The following is a 19,110-nucleotide window of genomic DNA, read 5'->3' on the forward strand; positions in this document are numbered from 1 at the left end:
TGAGGAAACCTCTTTCAGCCTATATAACAGCATGGTGGTGCAGAATATGGAAGGCATATTTAGAGTCAGTATAAATATTGATGCATAGTCCTTTTGCAAGAGTGAGGGCCTGAGTTAAGGCAACTAGTTCGGCTTGCTGAGAGGTAGTGGAGGGGGGCAGAGCAATAGCCTCAATGATAGATGTGGAAGATACTATTCGCATAGCCTGCCTTTGCTGGTGAGTGGCAATTAGGCCTGGTGGAACTGCCATCAATAAACCAAATGTGATCAGGGTGAGGAACAGGGAAGAAGGAAATATGGGGAAATGGGGTGAATGTCAGGTGGATCAGAGAGATGCAGTCATGAGGGTCAGGTGTGGTATCTGGAATAATGTGGGAGGCTGGATTGAAGTCTGAGCCAGGAACAATGGTAATCGTAGGAGACTCAACAAAGAGTGAGTATAGCTGAAGGAGCCAGGGAGCAGAAAGTATATGCATCAGGTGTGAGGAAGAAAATAGATTTAGGAAGTTATGAGAGCTGTAGACAGTGAATTGAGCATAGTTTGTGACTTTGAGGGCCTCTAAAAGTATTAGGGTGGCCACAGCCACTGCACGGAGACATGATGACCAGCCTAAAACAGTAAGGTCAAGTTGTATGGACAAAAAGGCTACAGGATGCGATCCCAGTCCTTGTGTAAGAATTCTGACTACACAGCCCTGCACTTCAGCTGTGTGTAATGAAAAGGGTTGGGATGAGTCAGGGAGAGCTAGGATGGGGGCAGTCTCTAAAGCTGTCTTCAAGGAATGGAAAGAGGAGTGGGGAAAGGATTTAGAATCTATGGGGTCAGCTAGGTTTCCTTTTGTGAGTTTATATAATGGTTTTGTTAGGATGGCAAAAGCAGGTATCTAAAGTCGAAAGTATCTAACCATGCTTAGGAAGGAAAGCAGTTGTTGTTTTGTAGAAGGTGTTGGGGTTTGAGAGATCAGTCGGACACAATCAGCAGGGAGAGCACATGTGTTTTTATGAGAATTATGCCGAGATAGGTAACAGATGAGGAAGAAATTTAGGCTTGACTGAAGTAATGGGGGCTGTCTGTGAAGCCTTGCGGCAGTACAGCCCAGGTAATTTGCTGAGCCTGATGGGTGTCCGCATCAGTCCAAGTGAAAGTGAAGAGAGGCTGGGATGAAGGGTGCAAAGGAATAGTAAAGAAAGCATGTTTGAGATCCAGAACAGAATAATGGGTTGTGGAGGGAGGTATTGAGGATAGGAGAATATATGGGTTTGGCACCATGGTGTGGATAGGCAAAACAATTTGGTTGATAAGGCGCAGATCCTGAAATAACCTGTAAGCCTTGTCTGGTTTTAGGACAGGTAAAATGGGGGAATTGTAGGGAGAGTTTATAGGCTTTAAAAGGCCATGCTGTAGCAGGCGAGTGATAACAGACTTTAATCCTTTTAAACTGTGCTGTGGGATGGGATATTGGCATTGAGCAGGGTAAGGGTGATTAGGTTTTAATGGGATGGTAAGGGGTGCATGATCGGTCGCTAAGGAGGGAGTAGAGGTGTCTTATACTCGTGGGTTAAGGTGGGGAGATGCAAGGGGAGGATGTGAGGGAGGCTTTGAACTGGAGGAAAAGGCAGCAATGAGGTGTGGCTGTAGCCCAGGAATAGTCAGGGAAGCAGATAAGTTTGTTAAAGTGTCTCAGCCTAATAAGGGAACTGGGCAGGTGGGGATAACTAAAAAGGAGTGCTTAAAAGAGTATTGTCTAAGTTGGCACCAGAGTTGGGGAGTTTTAAGAGGTTTAGAAGCCCGGCCGTCAATACCCACAATAGTTATGGAGGCAAAGGAAACAGGCCTTTGAAAAGAAGGTAATGTGGAGTGGGTAGCCTCCATATTGATTAAGAAGGGGATGGACTTACCCTCCACTGTAAGAGTTACCGAAAGTGTCTGTGATGGTCCTGTAGGCTTCCGAGGTGATTGAGCAGCATCAGTCTTCAGGTGCTAAGCCAAGAAGATCTGGGAAGGAGTCAGTCAGAGAGCCTTGGGCCAGAGTTCCAGGGGCTCTGGAAGTGGCTGCCGGGAGAGTTGGATGGTCCAATTTCCAGTGGGGTCCTACACAGATGGGACATGGCTCAGGAGGAATCCCAGGCCGTGGGCATTCCTTGGCCTGGTGGCCAGATTTCTGGCACTTGTAGCAAGCTCCTGGGGGAGGCAGGCCTGGAGGAATGCCTGGCCATGGGGTTTAGGCATTTGGAAGTTCTTGTGTGCTGGAGATGTGTCTGGGGTTTCTCTCACAGTGGAGGCAAGGAATTGCAACTCAGAAATATGTTGCTACTTGGCTGCCTCTACTCTATTATTGTACACCTTGAAGGTGAGGTTAACTAAGTCCTGTTGTGGGGTTTGAGGGCTGGAATTTAATTTTTGGAGCTTTATTTAATGTCAGGAGCAGATTGGGTAATAAAATAAAACGCATATTGAGAATAAGATGGCCTTCTGACCTTTCAAGATCTAGGGCTGTAAAGTGTCTTAGGGTTGCTGCTAAACGGGCCATGAACTGAGCTGGGTTTTTCATATTTGATGAAAAAGAGCCTAAATGCTAACTGATTTGGGAGAGGTCAGAAAAAGAAAAAGGAGCATTAACATTGACTATGCCTTTAGCTCCAGCCACCTTTTTAAGAGGAAATTGCTGGCCCAGTGGCGGAATGAAACTGTAAGCCGGACTGGGTGTGAGGAGGGGAGGTGATAAAAGGATTATAGGGTGTAGGAGCAGAGGCTGAGGAAGAATTAGGACCTAGCTCAGCCTGGTGAGGAGGGGAGAGGTCAGATGGGTCTGTAGAAAAGGAAGATTAGAAAGACTCAGCGACACTTGGGGTTGGGACTGAGGGGACAAGTGGGAGGGAAAGAAGGAAGATTTGGGGCAAGTTGCATTGGGAACAGAGACTAGAGAAGGACCAATGTGTAAAAGAATGCCTGGATGTCAGGCACCTCAGACCGTTTGCCTATTTTACAACAAGAATTATTTAGATCTTGTAGGATGGAAAAATCAAAAGCACCGTTTTCTGGCTATTTGGAACCACTGTCAAGTTTGTATTGAGGTCAAGCGGCATTGCAGAAGAAAATAAGGTATTTAGGTTTTAGGTCATGTGTGAGTTGAAGATGTTTTAGACTTTTAAGAACACAGGCTAAGGGAGAAGAAGGGGAAATGGAGGGCGGAAGCTTGCCCATAGTGAAGGAGGCAAGCCCAAAGAAAAGAGAGAGTAGAGACATGGAGAGAAGGGGTGGGGGGTGCTTGCCCCCCAGGAAAGTGGAGAAGGGATAGAGACACGGAGAGAAGGGGTCAGGGGGTTCTTGCCCTCTAGAAAAGTGGAGAAGGGGTAGAGACATGGAAAGAAGGCGTCGGGGGGTTCTTGCCCTCCAAGAAAAGCGGAGAAGGGGTAGAGACATGGAAAGAAGGCGTCGGGGGGTTCTTGCCCTCCAAGAAAAGTGGAGAAGGGGTAGAGACATGGAGAGAAGGGGTTGGGGGGGTTCTTGCCCCCAAGAAAAGTGGTACTTGCCACTAAGGGTGAAGGACCGAGGCAGGCATCCCCAAGTGGTCAGACACCTCTGAAATGTGGGTGAATAATCAGGTAGGCGTCCCCGCAATGATTAAATACCAAGGGAAGACTGTCTTCTCAAGTCCGTGACCAGCACTGGAGTTTTGGGTCCACGGATAAAACTCATCTCTTGTCTCTACAAGAAAAGGAAAGGAACTGAAATTAAGAGAAGGGAGAAATTGAAGTTTGGCACCAAGATTGAAAGGACAAAGAGGTTGAGGGATAGTGAGAGAGGTTGGAGAAGAGAGTAAAAAGAGGCCGCTTACCTTATTTAAAATTGGTGTGATGTTCCTTGGGCTGGTCGGTCTGAGGACCTGAGGTCGTAGGTGGATCTTTCTCATGGAGCAAAGAGCAGAAGGACAGGGGATTGATCTCCCAAGGGAGGTCCCCTGATCTGAGTCACAGCACCAAATTTCACACTCATCCATGTGAGGAGACCACCAAACAGGCTTTGTGTGAGCAACAAGGCTGTTTATTTCACCTGGGTTCAGGAGGGCCGAGTCCGAAAAGAGAGTCAGCGAAGGGAGATGGGGTGGGGCCGTTTTATAAGATTTGAGTAGGTAAAGGAAAATTACAGTCAAAGGGGGGTTGTTCTCTGGCGGGCAGGAGTTGGGGGGGTCACAAGGTGCTCAGCAGGCAAGCTTTTGAGCCAGGATGAGCCAGGAGAAGGAATTTCACATGGTAATGTCATCAGTTAAGGCAAGAACAGGCCATTTTCACTTCTTTTGTCATTCTTCAGTTACTTCAGGCCATCTGGATGTACACATGCAGGTCACAGGGGATATGATGGCTTAGCTTGGGCTCAGAGGTCTGACAAATAACAAGCAGTGAGATTGAAATGGTAATTTTAAAATTGCCAACAAAAAAAGTCCAGGATCAGATGGATTCACAGCTGAATTCTGTCAGATATTCAAAGAAGAATTAGTACCAATCCTTTTTGATAGAGAAAAAGGGAATCTGCCCTAAATCATTCTATGAAGCCAGTATCACCCTGACACCAAGACCACAAAAGGACATAACAACAACAACAACAAAAACTACAGATCAATATCCTTGATGAACATAGATGCTAAAATTCTCAACAAAATACTAGCGGACTGAATCTAACAGCATATCAAAAAGATAATCCACTGTAATCTATTTGGTTTTATCCCAGGGATGCAGGGATGGTTCAACATATATAAGTCAATAAATATGAATCACCACAGAAACAGAATTTTTTTAATCACATAATCATCTCAATAGATGCAGAAAAAGCATTTGACAAAATCCAGCATCCTTTATGATTAAAACCCTCAGCAAAATTGGCATAGAAGGGACATACTTCTATTGGCATAGAAGGGACATACATACAAAATTGGCATAGAAGGGCTTAAGGTAATAAAAGCCATCTATGACAAACCACAGCCAACATTATACCGAATGGGGCAAAGTCGAAAGCATCTCCCCTGAGAACTGGAACAAGACAAGGATGCCCACTTTCATCACTTCTATTCAACATAGTACTGGAAGTCCTGGCTAGAGCAATCAGACAAAAGAAAGAAATAAAGGGCATCCAAATCAATAAAGATGAAGTCAAACTGTCACTGTTTGCTGATGATATAATTGTATATCTAGAAAACCATAAAGACTCATCCAAAAAGCTCCTAGAACTGGTAAGTAAATTCAGCGAAGTTTCAGGATACAAAATTAATGTGCACAAATCAGTAGTTCTGCTATACACCAACAGTGATCAAACTGAGAATCAAATCAAGAACTCAACCCCTTTCACAAAAGCTGCAAAAACAATAAAATACGTAGGAATATATCTAACCAAGGAGGTGAAAGACCTCTACAAGGAAAACTACAAAACACTGCTGAAAGAAATCATGGATGACACAAAACAAATGGAAACGCATCCCATACTTATAGATGGGTAGAATCAATATTGTGTAAATGACCATATAGCCAAAAGCAACCTACAAATTCAATGCAATTCCCATCAAAATACCACTGAGGCTGGAGAATAGTGCCTGGAGGCAGGGAACATAAGACTGATCCAGGCTGACTTCCTAGAACTAAATCAAATGGAAGCACTTCAGCAATGACAGGAATGTGAATGGTTTTGTAACTTCACTCCATCCTCTCCACTTACACCATTTACACTTTGTAACTTCACATTCATCCTCTCCATTTACATAGATCATACACACCAAGTAACATCCTCTCCATTTACATAGGGTGCATTCTGAGTAAATGACTTTGTAACTTCACTTCATTCTCTTCATTTACACAGAGCATGCACAAAGTAACCAGTGGGAAAACTCTAGAGAGTATTGAAACCCCAGAAAATTCTGTAACCAGGTCTCTTGAGCCCCTGTGCTTAGGCCAACTCCCACCCTGTGGAATGTACTTTCATTTTCAATAAATCTCTGCTTTTGCTTTCCTTGCTTTGTTTTTGCATTTTGTCCAATTCTTTGTTCAAGACGCCAAGAATCTGGACACCCTCCATGAGTAATACCATCATCATTCTTCACAGAGGTAGAAAAAAGATCCTAAAATTCATATGGAACCAAAAAAGAGGCCACAGAGTCTTGCTTTTTGCAAGACTAAGCAAAAAGAAAAAAATGTGGAGGCATCACATTACATGACTTCAAGCTAAACTATAAGGCCATAGTCACCAAAACAGCATGGGACTGGTATAAAAATAGGCACATAGACCAATGGAACAGAATAAAGAACTCAGAAAGAAAGCCAAATACTTAGAGCCAACTGATCTTCAACAAAGCAAACAAAAACAAAAGGTGAGTGTCAAGCGCATCCATGTGAAGAGACCGCCAAACAGACTCTGTGTGAGCAACAAGGCTGTTTATTCACTTGGGTGCAAGTGGACTGAGTCTGAAAAAAGAGTCAGCAAAGGGAGATAGGAGAGGGGCAGCTTTATAGGGCTTGGGTAGGCAGTGGAAATTTACAGTTAAATGTGGTTATCTATTGTTAGCAGGGGAGGCGGTTACAAGGTGCGTGGTGGAGAGATCACGGGACTCATTGTCCAGGAGAAGAATGTCACAGGGTGGATTGATCAGTTGGGGCAGGGCAGGAACAAGTCATAATGATAGAATGTCATAAGGTGGGTTAATTAGTTAAGGCAGGAACTGGCTGTTTTACTTCTTTGTGGTTTTTTGGCTGCTCCAGACTTCTTGGCTCCTGCAGGCCACCTGGATGTATATGTGCAGGTCACAAGGGTTATAATGGCTGAGCTTCGGCTCAGAGGCCTGACATTTCTGTCTTTTTATTTATAAAATATAAAGTTATAAGAGAAGATAAAGAAAATGAAAGTTTTTACTGAGGGTTATTGGGGTAGGGGCGATGTTTCTCAGGGCTGCTTCAAGCATGACTTAGGGGTGGCATGGGCACCTAAAGAAACTTTAATTTTATAGCAAGTTGGTCTAGAAAGTTTTTGTGTACAATTTTATGTGGTTAACAAGGCATCAGTCAGCATATTTTTGAGTTTGGAATTGTCCTAATGGAAAAATTTTTTAAAAATAGCAGTTAAGCATAATACCTTTAAGGTAGGTGGCAGTGAGTTTTTTAGGCCAAGGAAGGAATAATGTTTTATGTACCAAAGCTTTTTGTCCCCATTTCCCATCATATGAATAGGATTCCCTGTTGTTAAGCCAACGATCTATTATATTACGCTTTTTCCATAGGTGTGAGTGGAGGTCTGAATGGAGAAGTTTAATAGTTGTGATTGCAGATCCTATGCAGGAGAGATAATAAGTAAAATAATCCTTGTCTCCTGGATTAAGCTGAGGAAGAATGAAATTTCCATGATCTAAGAACCACTTGCCCTGAGTTGGAAAAGACTGGTAGAGCAGGTTTTCAGAAGAGAGGTAGGTGGAGGTGATAGAGGAGAAAGAAAAATACTGGCCTTTTGGAGTGAGGGCTGGAATATTTGCAGGTGTGGAGGCATTTACTTTCTTTTGCTGTCCTGTCAGCATAGGCATTTCCTTTAGCAGTAAGATCAGTTGGTTCCTGATGATCTTTCCAATGAATGACCCCAGCCTTGGCCAGCAGGAGAGCAGCCTTAAGGATAGCCTTTATTAGAGAGGCATTGATAATGGAAGAGCCTTGTGTGGTAAGAAAACCTCTTTCAGCCCAAATGGCAACATAGTTATGGAGGATGTGGAAAGCATATTTGCAGTCAGTGTAAATGTTAATGTACATTCCTTTGGCAAGAGAGAGCACACGAGTTAAAGCACTCAGTTCAGCTGGTTGGGAAGTAGTGGAGGGAGGAAGTGCAGTAGCTTCGATAATAGAGGTGTGGGACACAACAGCATAACCAGATTTAGCTGGCAAGAATTGGTTGGATTTAGAAGAAATGCCATCAATAAACCAAGTGTGGTCTGGGTTTGGGATTGGAAAAATAGAAATATGAGGAAAGGGGGAAGATGCTATGTGTATTAGGGAGATACAGTCATGTGGCTCAGGACTTGTGCTGGGTGCTAAGTGAGAAGCTGGGTTGAAATGGGGCCCATGGGTAATAGTTACTGTTGGGGTTTCAATAAAGAGTAAATAGAGCTGGAGGAGTCGAGGGGCAGACAGCAAGTGTGAAAGGTGTGAGGAGGATATTAATGCTTGAAGGTTGTGAGAACTGTAGAGGGTAAGTGGAGCATAGCTTGTGATTTTGAGGGCCTCTAGAAGTATTAAAGCGGCAGCTGCCACCGCACGTAGACATAAGGGCCAGACTAGAACTGTAAGGTCAAGTTGTTTGGATAGAAAGGCTACAGGTCGTGGGCCTAGCTCCTGTGTGAGAACTCCAGCAGCACAGCCTTGTATTTCAGCTGTGTGTAAGGAAAAAGGTTGGGATAAGTCAGGGAGTGCTAGTGTGGGAACTGTTTCTAGGGCCTTTTTGAGCGAATGAGAGGAAGAATGGGTAAAGGACTTAGGGTCTATGGGATCAGCTAAATCACCTGTAATCCCAGCACTTTGGGAGGCTGAGGCGGGCAAATTGCTTGAGGCAAGATGTTTGAGACCAGCCTGGCCAATATGACGAAACCCCTTCTCTACTAAAAATACAAAAAGTAGCCAGGCGTGGTAGTGCATGCCTGTAATCCCAGCTTCTTAGGAAGCTGAGGCACGAGAATTGCTTAAACCCAGGAGGCAGAGGTTGCAATGAGCCGAGATCATGCCACTGCACTCCAGCCTGGGCAACAGAGCAAGACTCTGCCTCAAAAAAAAAAAGATTTCTGGGAAAACTGAAGATTTCTGTGTTTCAGAGGAAGTTGTGCACATATTTGAGCAAGAAATGAGCTAGTCTATAGCTTCAGTGAGCTAAAGAAAAGGACCAGTGCATGTGGAGAAAAATACTCCAGACTAAAGAAAGGAAAGTTACTCTGACAAACATAGGACATAGATTGCCACGATATTTTGTTTTCTAACCCTGTCTGTTTAAAAACCAAAGAAATCAAAAAAGCTGACTGGTAATGCCAAGTTGTGTCAGTAGAAAGAAGTAATAGAAACATCCAGTCTTCCGTTAGAGAAAACGGTTCCATTAAAATCAGAACTGTAATATGATCTAACAATCCCACTACTTGATATATATCCAGAGGAAATAAAAGCAGTATGTCAAAAAGACATCTATACTCCCATGTTTATTGCAGCATTATTCACAATAGCCATGATATAAAATCACCCAAAGTGTCTATCAACAGGTGAATGGATAAAGAAAATGTGGTATATATACACAATGGTATATTATTCAGCCTTGAAGAAAATTTTGTAATTTTTGACAACATGGATGAACCTAGAAGACATTAGGCTAAGTGAAATAAACCAGGTGCAGAAAGATAAATACCAAATTATCTCACTTATATGTGGATTTTAAATAAAAATTGAACTCATAGAAGCAGAGAATAAAACGGTGGTTGCCAGGGTCTGAGGGAGGAGTGGGTGGGGATTGAAGATGTTGGTCAAAGGATACAAAATTTTAGTTAGACAGGAGAAATAAGTTCAGAAGAGATATTGCACAATGCAGTGATTATAATTAATAACAATGTATCATATACTTAAAAATTTCTAAGAGAGTAGTTTTTGTTGTTGTTGTTGTTGTTTTAGAGATGGGGTCTTGCTATGTTGCCCAGGCCGCAGTGCAGTGGCTATTCACAGGCATGAACATAATGCATTGAAGGCTTAAATTCCTGGCCTCAAGTGGTCTTCTCGCCTCAGCCTCCTAAGTAGCTACGACCTATGGGCATGTGCCATTGACTGGGGCAAGAGAGTAGACTTTCATGTTCTCACCACAAAGGGATGATAAGTATGCAAGGTAACATATATGTTAATTAATTTGATTTAGTCATTCCATAATTTATACATATATTGAAATATGTACACGCTAAATATATACATTTCTTGTCCATTAAAATAAATGAATAAATAATAATTTTTTTAAAAGGGTAAAAAGAAAAACTGGTCTTTATCTAGAAAGAAAGCTTAAATATGAGGACATGTCTTTAACTCCAGGTAAAACTGGAGCCAAGTTGTGAAGAAGCCTAAAGGCTTCAGAAAGTAGGAAACACTTAAGGAGTTACTTAACCCAAAGTGTCTTTTCTATAGATTTCAAGAGGTCCATAAACACCTTGAAATAGTATCTGCAATGTTTTTTGAATGTTTGGTTTCTGGGAGAGTTTATAGCTTTCACAGATTTCTCATTAAAGTCTATAGCACAAAAAGAGCTCAAGTAAATGAAGAGATTCATCTTTCTAATTATCTCAAGAAGATTTTTTTTCAAAAGTGGCTGGTCTTGAATCCCTGACAAACCTGTATAAGCATCAGACAAAAGGATTCAAGGCAGTGGTGTGCTGGTAAATGTTTAGGAGCTGGCGATTTAGCGAAACAAATCCTAATATATAGCATTTGTTGATTTTTGTGGTGTACATACTCCACCATGGCCAGTTTCAAGCTACGGATGAGACACTGACTAATACAAAATTCCTGAAGATATTAACAATCAGCTTCGAGAAGCCTGTAGGAGTCAACTGCAGCTAGACCTCTGATTGAAGGTGAGTTAGTTTTTGTCAGGTCTGGAGAAAACTTAAATTAGGGCAAGTCATTAATGAAATGAGTTGAGCCTGATTTTGTGTACATTTTCTGCTTAAATTTTGTAAATATTTCTCTAAATATATTTAAGAAGCATTTTTGAAGTGTTTAGCCAAGTTTAAAAGATCAGAATCAATGAATAGAGCAAAAGCTTTTTCTACTTTTTTCATAAGAGGATTAATTTATGTAGAGAAATTAATCAAATGGAAGATAGCATGAAAGTTATGAGGAATAAATCAACTCCCTTCTAAACAGCAGTTCTCAAAATACAGATCCCAAGGCAGCAGCAGCAGCGTCACCTGAAAACTTGTTAGAAATTAAATTCGCAGGCTCCCACCCCAGACCTGAATCAGAAACTCTGAGAATGATGTCCAGCTATCTGTGCTTTAACAAGTTCTCCAGAGGATACTGATGTGCACTAAAGTCTGAGCACCACTTCTCTAAAACAATGGTTCTTAAATTTTAGTGTGCCCAAGGATCCCTGGAGGAATTTGTTAAAATGCAGATTTCTGGACCCAGTGCACACCTGCTGAATCAGACTCTCCCAGGGTGAGGTTCAGGAACAGCACTGTGTTTTATTTTGTGTAATTTTGCTCACTTGTATTAATTACACTTTGCAACACAGAGTCACCGGGAGGAAAAAGGAAACTTCTTATAAAAATGTTTAAATATTCACAAAAGTAGAATAAAGAGTATAATAAATCCTTATGAGATCACCATTCATCTTAAGCAAATGTCAACATTTTGCCTGTCTTATTTAATGTTCCCCACTTCATTTTTTAGCTTTTTTTAAAGTTTTTATATAGTTTTAGTTTTATAATTTAGTTTTATAGTTTTAGTTTTTCTATAGGAATATTTTAAGATAATATTTTAAGGTAAAGATATCCTAATATCTAACCAGCAATTATTTCAGTATTGTCTCTAACAGGTAAGAGTCTTTTCTATTGCCAAGTCATTATTATAGTGTCTTAGTCCATTTTGTGTTGCTAAAAGAAATACATGAGGCTGGGTGATCTATAAAGAAAAGAGGTTTAATAAGCTCATTCCACAGGCTGTATAAGAAGCATGGTGTTGACATTTTGCTCAGCTTATGGTGAGGCTTTTGTGCTGAGTCAAAACATGGCAGAGGTCAACAGGTAAGCGGCCAAGTGTGAAGAGGGGCCAAGCCCAAGGGGCATTCTCGCTTCATAACAACCCACTTTCTAAGGAGCCATCCTAGTCTCTAGGGAGTGAGAACTCTCTCATTACCAAGAGAAAGGCACCAAGCCTTTAGGAGGGATCCATCCCTGTGACCCAAACATCTGCCACTAGGCCCCGCCTCCCAAAACTGCCACTCTGGGAATTAAATTTCAATATGAGATTTGGTGGAGAAAAACAAACCATATTCAAATCCTAACATGTAATGTTTAGAATAAATAACAATTCCTTAATATCTTTATCACAGACATGCAAAAATGTGTCTTTTGTAGTTGATTCATATATTGCATTTGTTGGCTATCCTTTTAAGTCTCTTTTATTCTGTAATAGTTTCTCCTTTCCCACTTCACTTTTTTTTTTTTTTTTTTTGAGATGGAGTCTCACTCTGTCACCAGACTGGAGTGCAGTGGTGTGATCTCAGCTCACTGCAACCTCCAGCTCCTTGGTTCAAGCAATTCTCCTGCCTCAGCCTCCCAAGTAGCTGGGATTACAGGCATGCACCACCACGCCCAACTGATTTTTGTGTTTTTAGAAGAGATGGGGTTTCACCATGTTGGTCAGGATGGTCTCGATCTCCTGACCTTGTGATCCGCCCGCCTCGGCCTCCCAAAGTGCTGGGATTACAGGCGTGAGCCACTGTGCTGGCCCCCACCTCACTTCTTAATGTTAGCTATTTGTTGGAAAAACCGGATCATGTATCCTTTATAATTTTCCACACTTTGGACTTGGCAGAATATATCCTCATGATTTTGTTTAAAGTAGCCTTGTAGATTGATCCAGAAACTTGTTCTGCTTCAGGTTCACTTGTTTTGGCAAGAATACTTCATAGGTGGTACTCTGTACTTTCTACCATATCCTATCAGGAGGAACGCAATGTTGAGTTGCAATAGTTTTGGTGATGTTAAATTGATCAGTGGGTGCAGGTATAATCAGACTAATCCATTCAGTATGAAATTGCAAATTACATTGTACATTTTCTGTCCCAGACTAGGGCAGGGATCCCTGCCTCCTTTGAGTGGAGACTGGACTTACAGACTGGACTCCTTCCTCCCAGGCTTTTCCAGTGGACAGAGTTTGAATAGACTTTTTGTTTTAGAAGAAAAAGAATTAGTTTATACTGATATTTGCAATTCAGATTTAATATCACCAATTATTTACTTGAATTTATGCTGATGATATGAATTCAAACCAACCATATCAATATTACCATGAACAAAAAGACTACTGAATGTGGTTAAGATTTTTATCCCATAAGAGGTGTACAGTCAAATATACTGTTATAAAGATGCATGAAATATGTCTTTTCTCTGTGTGGTTATGCCACAACTTGATATACTCTCATATTTGCTTTAGTTTGTTTTCAATTTTGAGAAATTATTTTTTCTTTTTAACTTATAAAATAGTTATATGATTCCAAAAATAAGAACTATAAAACAAGGCATATTCAGAGATATCTAGCCTCCATTTGTTTCTCCTCAGTTTCAATATTCTAATTTCAACAAATACATGTACACATTGGTATAGCCCCTTCTTCTCTCATATAAAAGGTAGCATACATTGTCCTATACCTGGCTTCTTCACTTAACACTTTTGTCCTGGAGATCTTTTCATATCAGTATCTAAAAGTCCTTTTCATTCCTTTTTACAACTGCGTAAGTACTACATTATGTAGACATACCACAGTTTATTCAGTTAATCCCCTATTAATAGATATTTGGCTTATTTCCAGGTTTTTGCTAAACAAATTATGCCAGAATAAATAGCCTTGTATATGAGCCATTTTGTATTTTTGCTCATGTACCTGTGGAAATTGCCATAATCCTAGAAGAGGGATAGCTAAGTCAAAAATTAAATATATATGTAATTTTGATAGATATGTACTGCCAAACATCCCACAAAATGTACCATTTTGAATTCTCAAAGACAATGTATGAGAATGCCTAATTGCACACAGTCTTACCAACACATATGTTGTCAAACATCTTTATTTTTTTCCCATCTGATAAGTGAGCAACAATTCCTCAGTGTAGTTTTAATTACATTTCTCTTTTTGTGAACAAGAGATTAAGTAAGTGTACTTTTACATTATATGTTCTCTGAATTGTCTGTTTTTATCTCTAGCCCATTTTCTTTCTTTCTTTTTTTTTTTTTTTTTTTTTGTAGAGATGGGGTCTCTCTCTGTCGCCTAGGAAGGTCTCCAATTTCTGGGCTCAAAGGATCCTCACAAAGTGCTGGGATTACAGGCATGAGCCACCTTGCAGAGCCTCAGCCCACTTTCTCTATAGTTTTTTCCAGAGGGAAGGGGGGATAATTTTTTGTAATGTGATTAAATTTATCAAACTTTTTTTAATGACATGCATTTTCATCACAGCTAAACATTTTTCTCACTCAGAATATAGAGAAATTCACTCATAATTTCTTATTGCCCTGAAGAAATTCTTATGCATACCAAAGTGCCAGTTTATGATCCAAGTTTGTAAAGTGATGTCAAACATTGCATTGTTTAACATGAGACATTTAATAATCAGTCATGTTCATAGTTTTCTTAATTCTTCTAAATGATGTCAATCTGATATCTTCTTGCCTGAAAGACAAAACATTCCATTAGTAAAATAGAAAAGATTGTTTCTGGAGTAATTTAGACTATAAATAAACATTCAATTATTAAAACCCTTACCTTTCTAAGAGAAGACAACATAAATCATTATGATGCAGCCCACAATCCAGCCAATCAGGAGAAGAATAGGAACCAGCAGGTGTGAAAATGTAGACCCCGCTTTAAAATAAACCGTAGAAAACAGATTATATTGGTCATTTTAGTATTAAATTTTCTGTGTCAAGAGAATAAAAGGAATTTGGTAACATTAAGAAAAAAGCTTAGGATTGACTTGGCGATGCGGGCTCTCTTTTGGTTCCATATGAACTTTGAAGTAGTTTTTTCCAATTCACAGGAAGGGGAATATCATACTCTGGGGACTGTGGTGGGGAGGGGGGAGGGGGGAGGGATAGCATTGGGAGATATACCTAATGCTAGATGACGAGTTAGTGGGTGCAGCGCACCAGCATGGCACATGTATACATATGTAACTAACCTGCACAATGTGCACATGTACCCTAAAACTTAAAGTATAATAAAAAATAAAAAAAATAAAAAAAAATAAAAAAATAAAAAAAAAAAAAAAGAAAAAAGCATACACTCTCTAGTTATACCCATACATAATTATTTTTTCTTTTCCACAGAGAATACGTGAGACTGTCATAAACCCTGGGTATTTTGAATCAAACCATGGGTCTTTTACTGTTATGTGACCTTTGGCAATTCTGGGCTTGAACTTTCCTACTGGTAAAATATGAATAATGAAACTTGTGCTCTCTACCTCCTGGAATAGTTTTGAACGTCAAATGACATAACATATGTGCAAAGCTTTGTAAACTCTAACCACCGTGTGTGTTTAGTGTATACAGAACACATTCATGCATTTGTGCAATAACATATACAGCAGCTATTTATATAAAAAACAATCTAATACAACTCTGAGGCAATTCCCACTAAAGTAAATAATTATGACACAAGGAAAGGTATTGAGAACTGTCCTTGGCCTCAATAGCTGAATGTAATTTTAAATATCACAGGGAAAAGGAAAGTATCATACATTATGTAACCGTTCTTGACTACAGAAAAGAATTTCTATTGTTTAAAAATTGTTCAGTATAACAACCAGCACTGAACCTGAATCAATGGGCAGTAATAATCCAACACACACATAAATGGCGTTTGTTATATATGATTCCTTCTGTGCCTCCTATTTGTACTCTTACCTGTAAAAAGCAATTTATACAAGTATCTTTTTTAAAGTATGCACTGCATGTAACTCTCGTTCTTTCAAGCAAACATACACATGCATACACACAGAAATCCACACCTATGTCACACAAAAAGATTTAGAAAGAGCACAGAAAAACATTCTATGGAATTAATGTCCCTGTGTTAAGGACCCAGATATATTCTTAACTGCAAAGCACAATTAGATCTTATGCCATTAGTTAAAAGAGAGAATGCATATTCTTAGCAATTATACTCCTATTACAATTTCCATCACTTTAAAATGTGAAATTTTTAAAAATGCCATTAAAATAAAATCATCAGGAGACGAGACACATTTAAAATTAGAAGACACTTTTATAAAAGCAAACTTTCTGAAGTTGAAATAAATTTTAATACTTTAAATCAATTTTTCCAAGAATGCTAGAGTCTCTCTTAACTAACAAAATTCAACATGCTTTTCTTGTTTCTCCATCTCACTGTGACCTTGTATAAGGCATTAAGCACTAAATGGAAAACTCTTCTCTTTACTTGACATGTGGTATTGCTTAAGGATAAAGCAAACAACATGAGTTGCCCTTTACTCTCATTTGGACGAAAGCCTTTTTATGAATTAAGGTACCACTACAATGAAGTACATAGCAGTAATTTTTTTGAACTGTCTATGTATGTGGCTTTATATTTTTCCCAATTTCAAAGAATTTGAAAATTAATATTAACCCTTTAATTGTGCATTTATATTTTATACATGCATATTTTAATAAAATTTACATATCACAAAGCCCTAAAAGTATCTCATTATTTACTTTCCTTGTAAAATAGTACCAGTAGCACTAACTGTGCATTTTAACACCCAAAGTATACATTCCATTGTTTTTTTAACACTAATGTTTTCAACTTTACTAATACCTGTGGAATTGTTTGGAAGTAGAAATACGTAAGAGCACAACATACTTTGCATATGTCACTTACATTACTAGCACAAATAAGAACAAAACATCTCTTTAAACATGAAGTGTAATTCTAAAATGCTTCTCTCTTGTCCAGTTCTGAGCATATCAAAGTAGTTACAGCTGGAAGTGTTCTTGAGGACACTGTGCTCTGGAAAAGACTGACCAGGTTAAACACCTGGTGCCACCACTCTTTAGCGATCATGAACAAGTTACTAAACTGCTGTGTCTCCATTTTCTTATCTATAAAATGGGGATGACGATGATATGCATATTTCACAAGGTCATTGTCAAGATTCAAAGCAAAAATTCCCGTAAATATTTAAAAAACACTTCTTAGATACAGTATATATTCAACCTTTTGACAAATTGGAATCAATTATTTTATATAACTATAAAATATAAATACAAAAAAATGTTTAAAAACCAGAAAAAAGTTAGATGTGGAACAAAAATTTTAGGTGTGGAATAGATGCCTGAGCCCAATATTCTCATTTTACTGTCAGAAAACAGACTCAGAGAGGTATAGGGACTTCTGCAAACTCACATAGCCATTTACTAGCAGGTCTGACACAGAACTTAACTGTCTTCAATTCTGGCTCAGAATTGAAATCAGGAGAACTGATTTCTAACTCACCTTTCAAAATAAGTATTAACAAAATTAAGCTCTTTTCCTTTGTTGATCATTTTAAAATTATTCATAACCTATAGACCTGATCCATAAATTACATAATTAATGCATTTTTGCAGCCACACTAACATATATGGTTAATGGTCATTTAGCATAGATATCACATTTTTTAGAGTGACTGGGAAACACCAAGAAACATAAATGAACCAAAGTCAAGAAGCCTTTTTTTTTTTTTTTGCCAAGAGAATCCTATGCCTTAAATCTTACCTTTTTCAGCCATTATTCCTGTTGGTGGGTGGCTAGGTCAGGCCACGCTTACCTCTTTCTTTTGTTATCCAGCGTCTCTTTGAACTTTAAATAGAGAGAAATCTGAAGAGTGCGGCAGCTGCCCGTCTCCTGGCTGCCAATTGTCTGCAGAGTGATGTAAGTCATGGGAAAGCAGAACTCCTCTGGCTCTTCTTTATTCTATTATTATGGAGGAAACAAGGGGCTACGTGACCTAAACAATTAGGTAAGCTGAATTATCCTAATGCAGACATTCGCAGGTTTTTAATTTGCACCATGCCTTTAGGTAACATGAAGAAAATGTTCTATAAAGAAGGTGTACAGAGGAAAAACAACATTCCACCTATACAAGTGCTATCAAGGTGAAGGGTGATATATTAGAAAGAAAGGATTTTGATGTTGGAGAGACTTGGGTTCAAATTCCAGCTCTTTCTGTAATGAAAGCCAAGTTGCTTAACCTGGGAATCAGCTTCTTTAGTTTTAAAGTGAGGATAATAATACCTACTCATGGGAGTCGCATAAAGATGAAATGAAAGTCTGTATGAAATGTAGACAGTTCTTTATTACTTTACAGGTGGAAAACATAAAATGAAATGGTGCCCCTTTCTTTGAACTATTCTAAAACAAAAAATGTTAATATAAATGTACTAGAAACTAAAACAATTCAGACGTCACCTAGAATTTTTAGGAAGCAGTCATAAGCTTGTTGTTTTTATTAGCAATATATAAAAATAGGACATTTCATTTTTCAAAGTCCAAACTGGTTTATGTAACTGACCTAGACTATTCTCTATATTCTCATTGGAATAACTTTAAATTGGGGATCTGGCTGGAAAAGTTTTGCAGAGTGACCCTGTGAGCATCTTCCCAAAAAAATTTGACATAAGATTAAGACCTGTAAAGGCAGGTCTGGCCTGATCAAATTTATCTCCACAGAGTTCCAAGAGTGATATTGCCTTGCAAATGACCATGTTCCATCACTGCTCAAGAATCCACCAATAGTTCTTCATCTCCTAGACAATAAAAATCCCAACTCTTTGTTTAGACACCTAAAAACCCTTATTTCTCTACTCTTCCATTTGCAGTGATAACTTCAGTGACACTGAACTCCTTGCTATTATATGAATTCAGAATCCTCCCACTCTCACAGGCAAGAAGAACATTTGACTTTCTACCTCAAATAATGTACCTATAGATTAGAGTGTGCAGCCAAGAATCTGGCACATTTATATCATTTATGTCAAGTTGTCATCTCTCTCCTCAGTCTCTCTCTCAATATATTATTTAATATTGAAAAAATGTCTGGCTATGTCAGGTAAGCAGAAAAAGTACATATTGTTTATGCAACAAAATCCCTTGCTTACCTGGCAAAGTTGGGTATTTTTCTCAATATTAAATAATAATACATTAAACAAACGTTAACTGAGGCCAAAAGAGAGAGAAGAAATAAAAATGTTATTGATCTCATTTAAATATAAAAAATGTTAATTCAGTAAGTTCAAATGAACACTAATTATCTTAAGAAAAAAATGATATTCAAAACAAACAGTGTGGTACCCACAAAGAGCACAAACATA

At 39.1% G+C, this 19,110-nt stretch overlaps 1 protein-coding gene across 1 annotated transcript; it reads right to left on the reverse strand.

Moving 5' to 3' along the window:
- Window positions 1–13,813: 13,813 nt before the first annotated feature.
- On the reverse strand, window positions 13,814–17,625 carry STRIT1 (small transmembrane regulator of ion transport 1). Its single transcript, XM_024355766.3, has 3 exons — window positions 17,516–17,625; window positions 14,522–14,620; window positions 13,814–14,428 (listed from the first exon to the last, which is right to left on the reverse strand). Exons 1-2 carry the CDS (start codon window positions 17,526–17,528, stop codon window positions 14,526–14,528), a joined length of 108 nt encoding a protein of 35 aa, XP_024211534.1. The 5' UTR covers window positions 17,529–17,625; the 3' UTR covers window positions 13,814–14,428; window positions 14,522–14,525.
- Window positions 17,626–19,110: the final 1,485 nt, after the last annotated feature.

The sequence above is a fragment of the Pan troglodytes genome, chromosome 2 (genome assembly GCF_028858775.2).
Source record: "Pan troglodytes isolate AG18354 chromosome 2, NHGRI_mPanTro3-v2.0_pri, whole genome shotgun sequence".
Classification (NCBI taxonomy): domain Eukaryota; kingdom Metazoa; phylum Chordata; class Mammalia; order Primates; family Hominidae; genus Pan; species Pan troglodytes.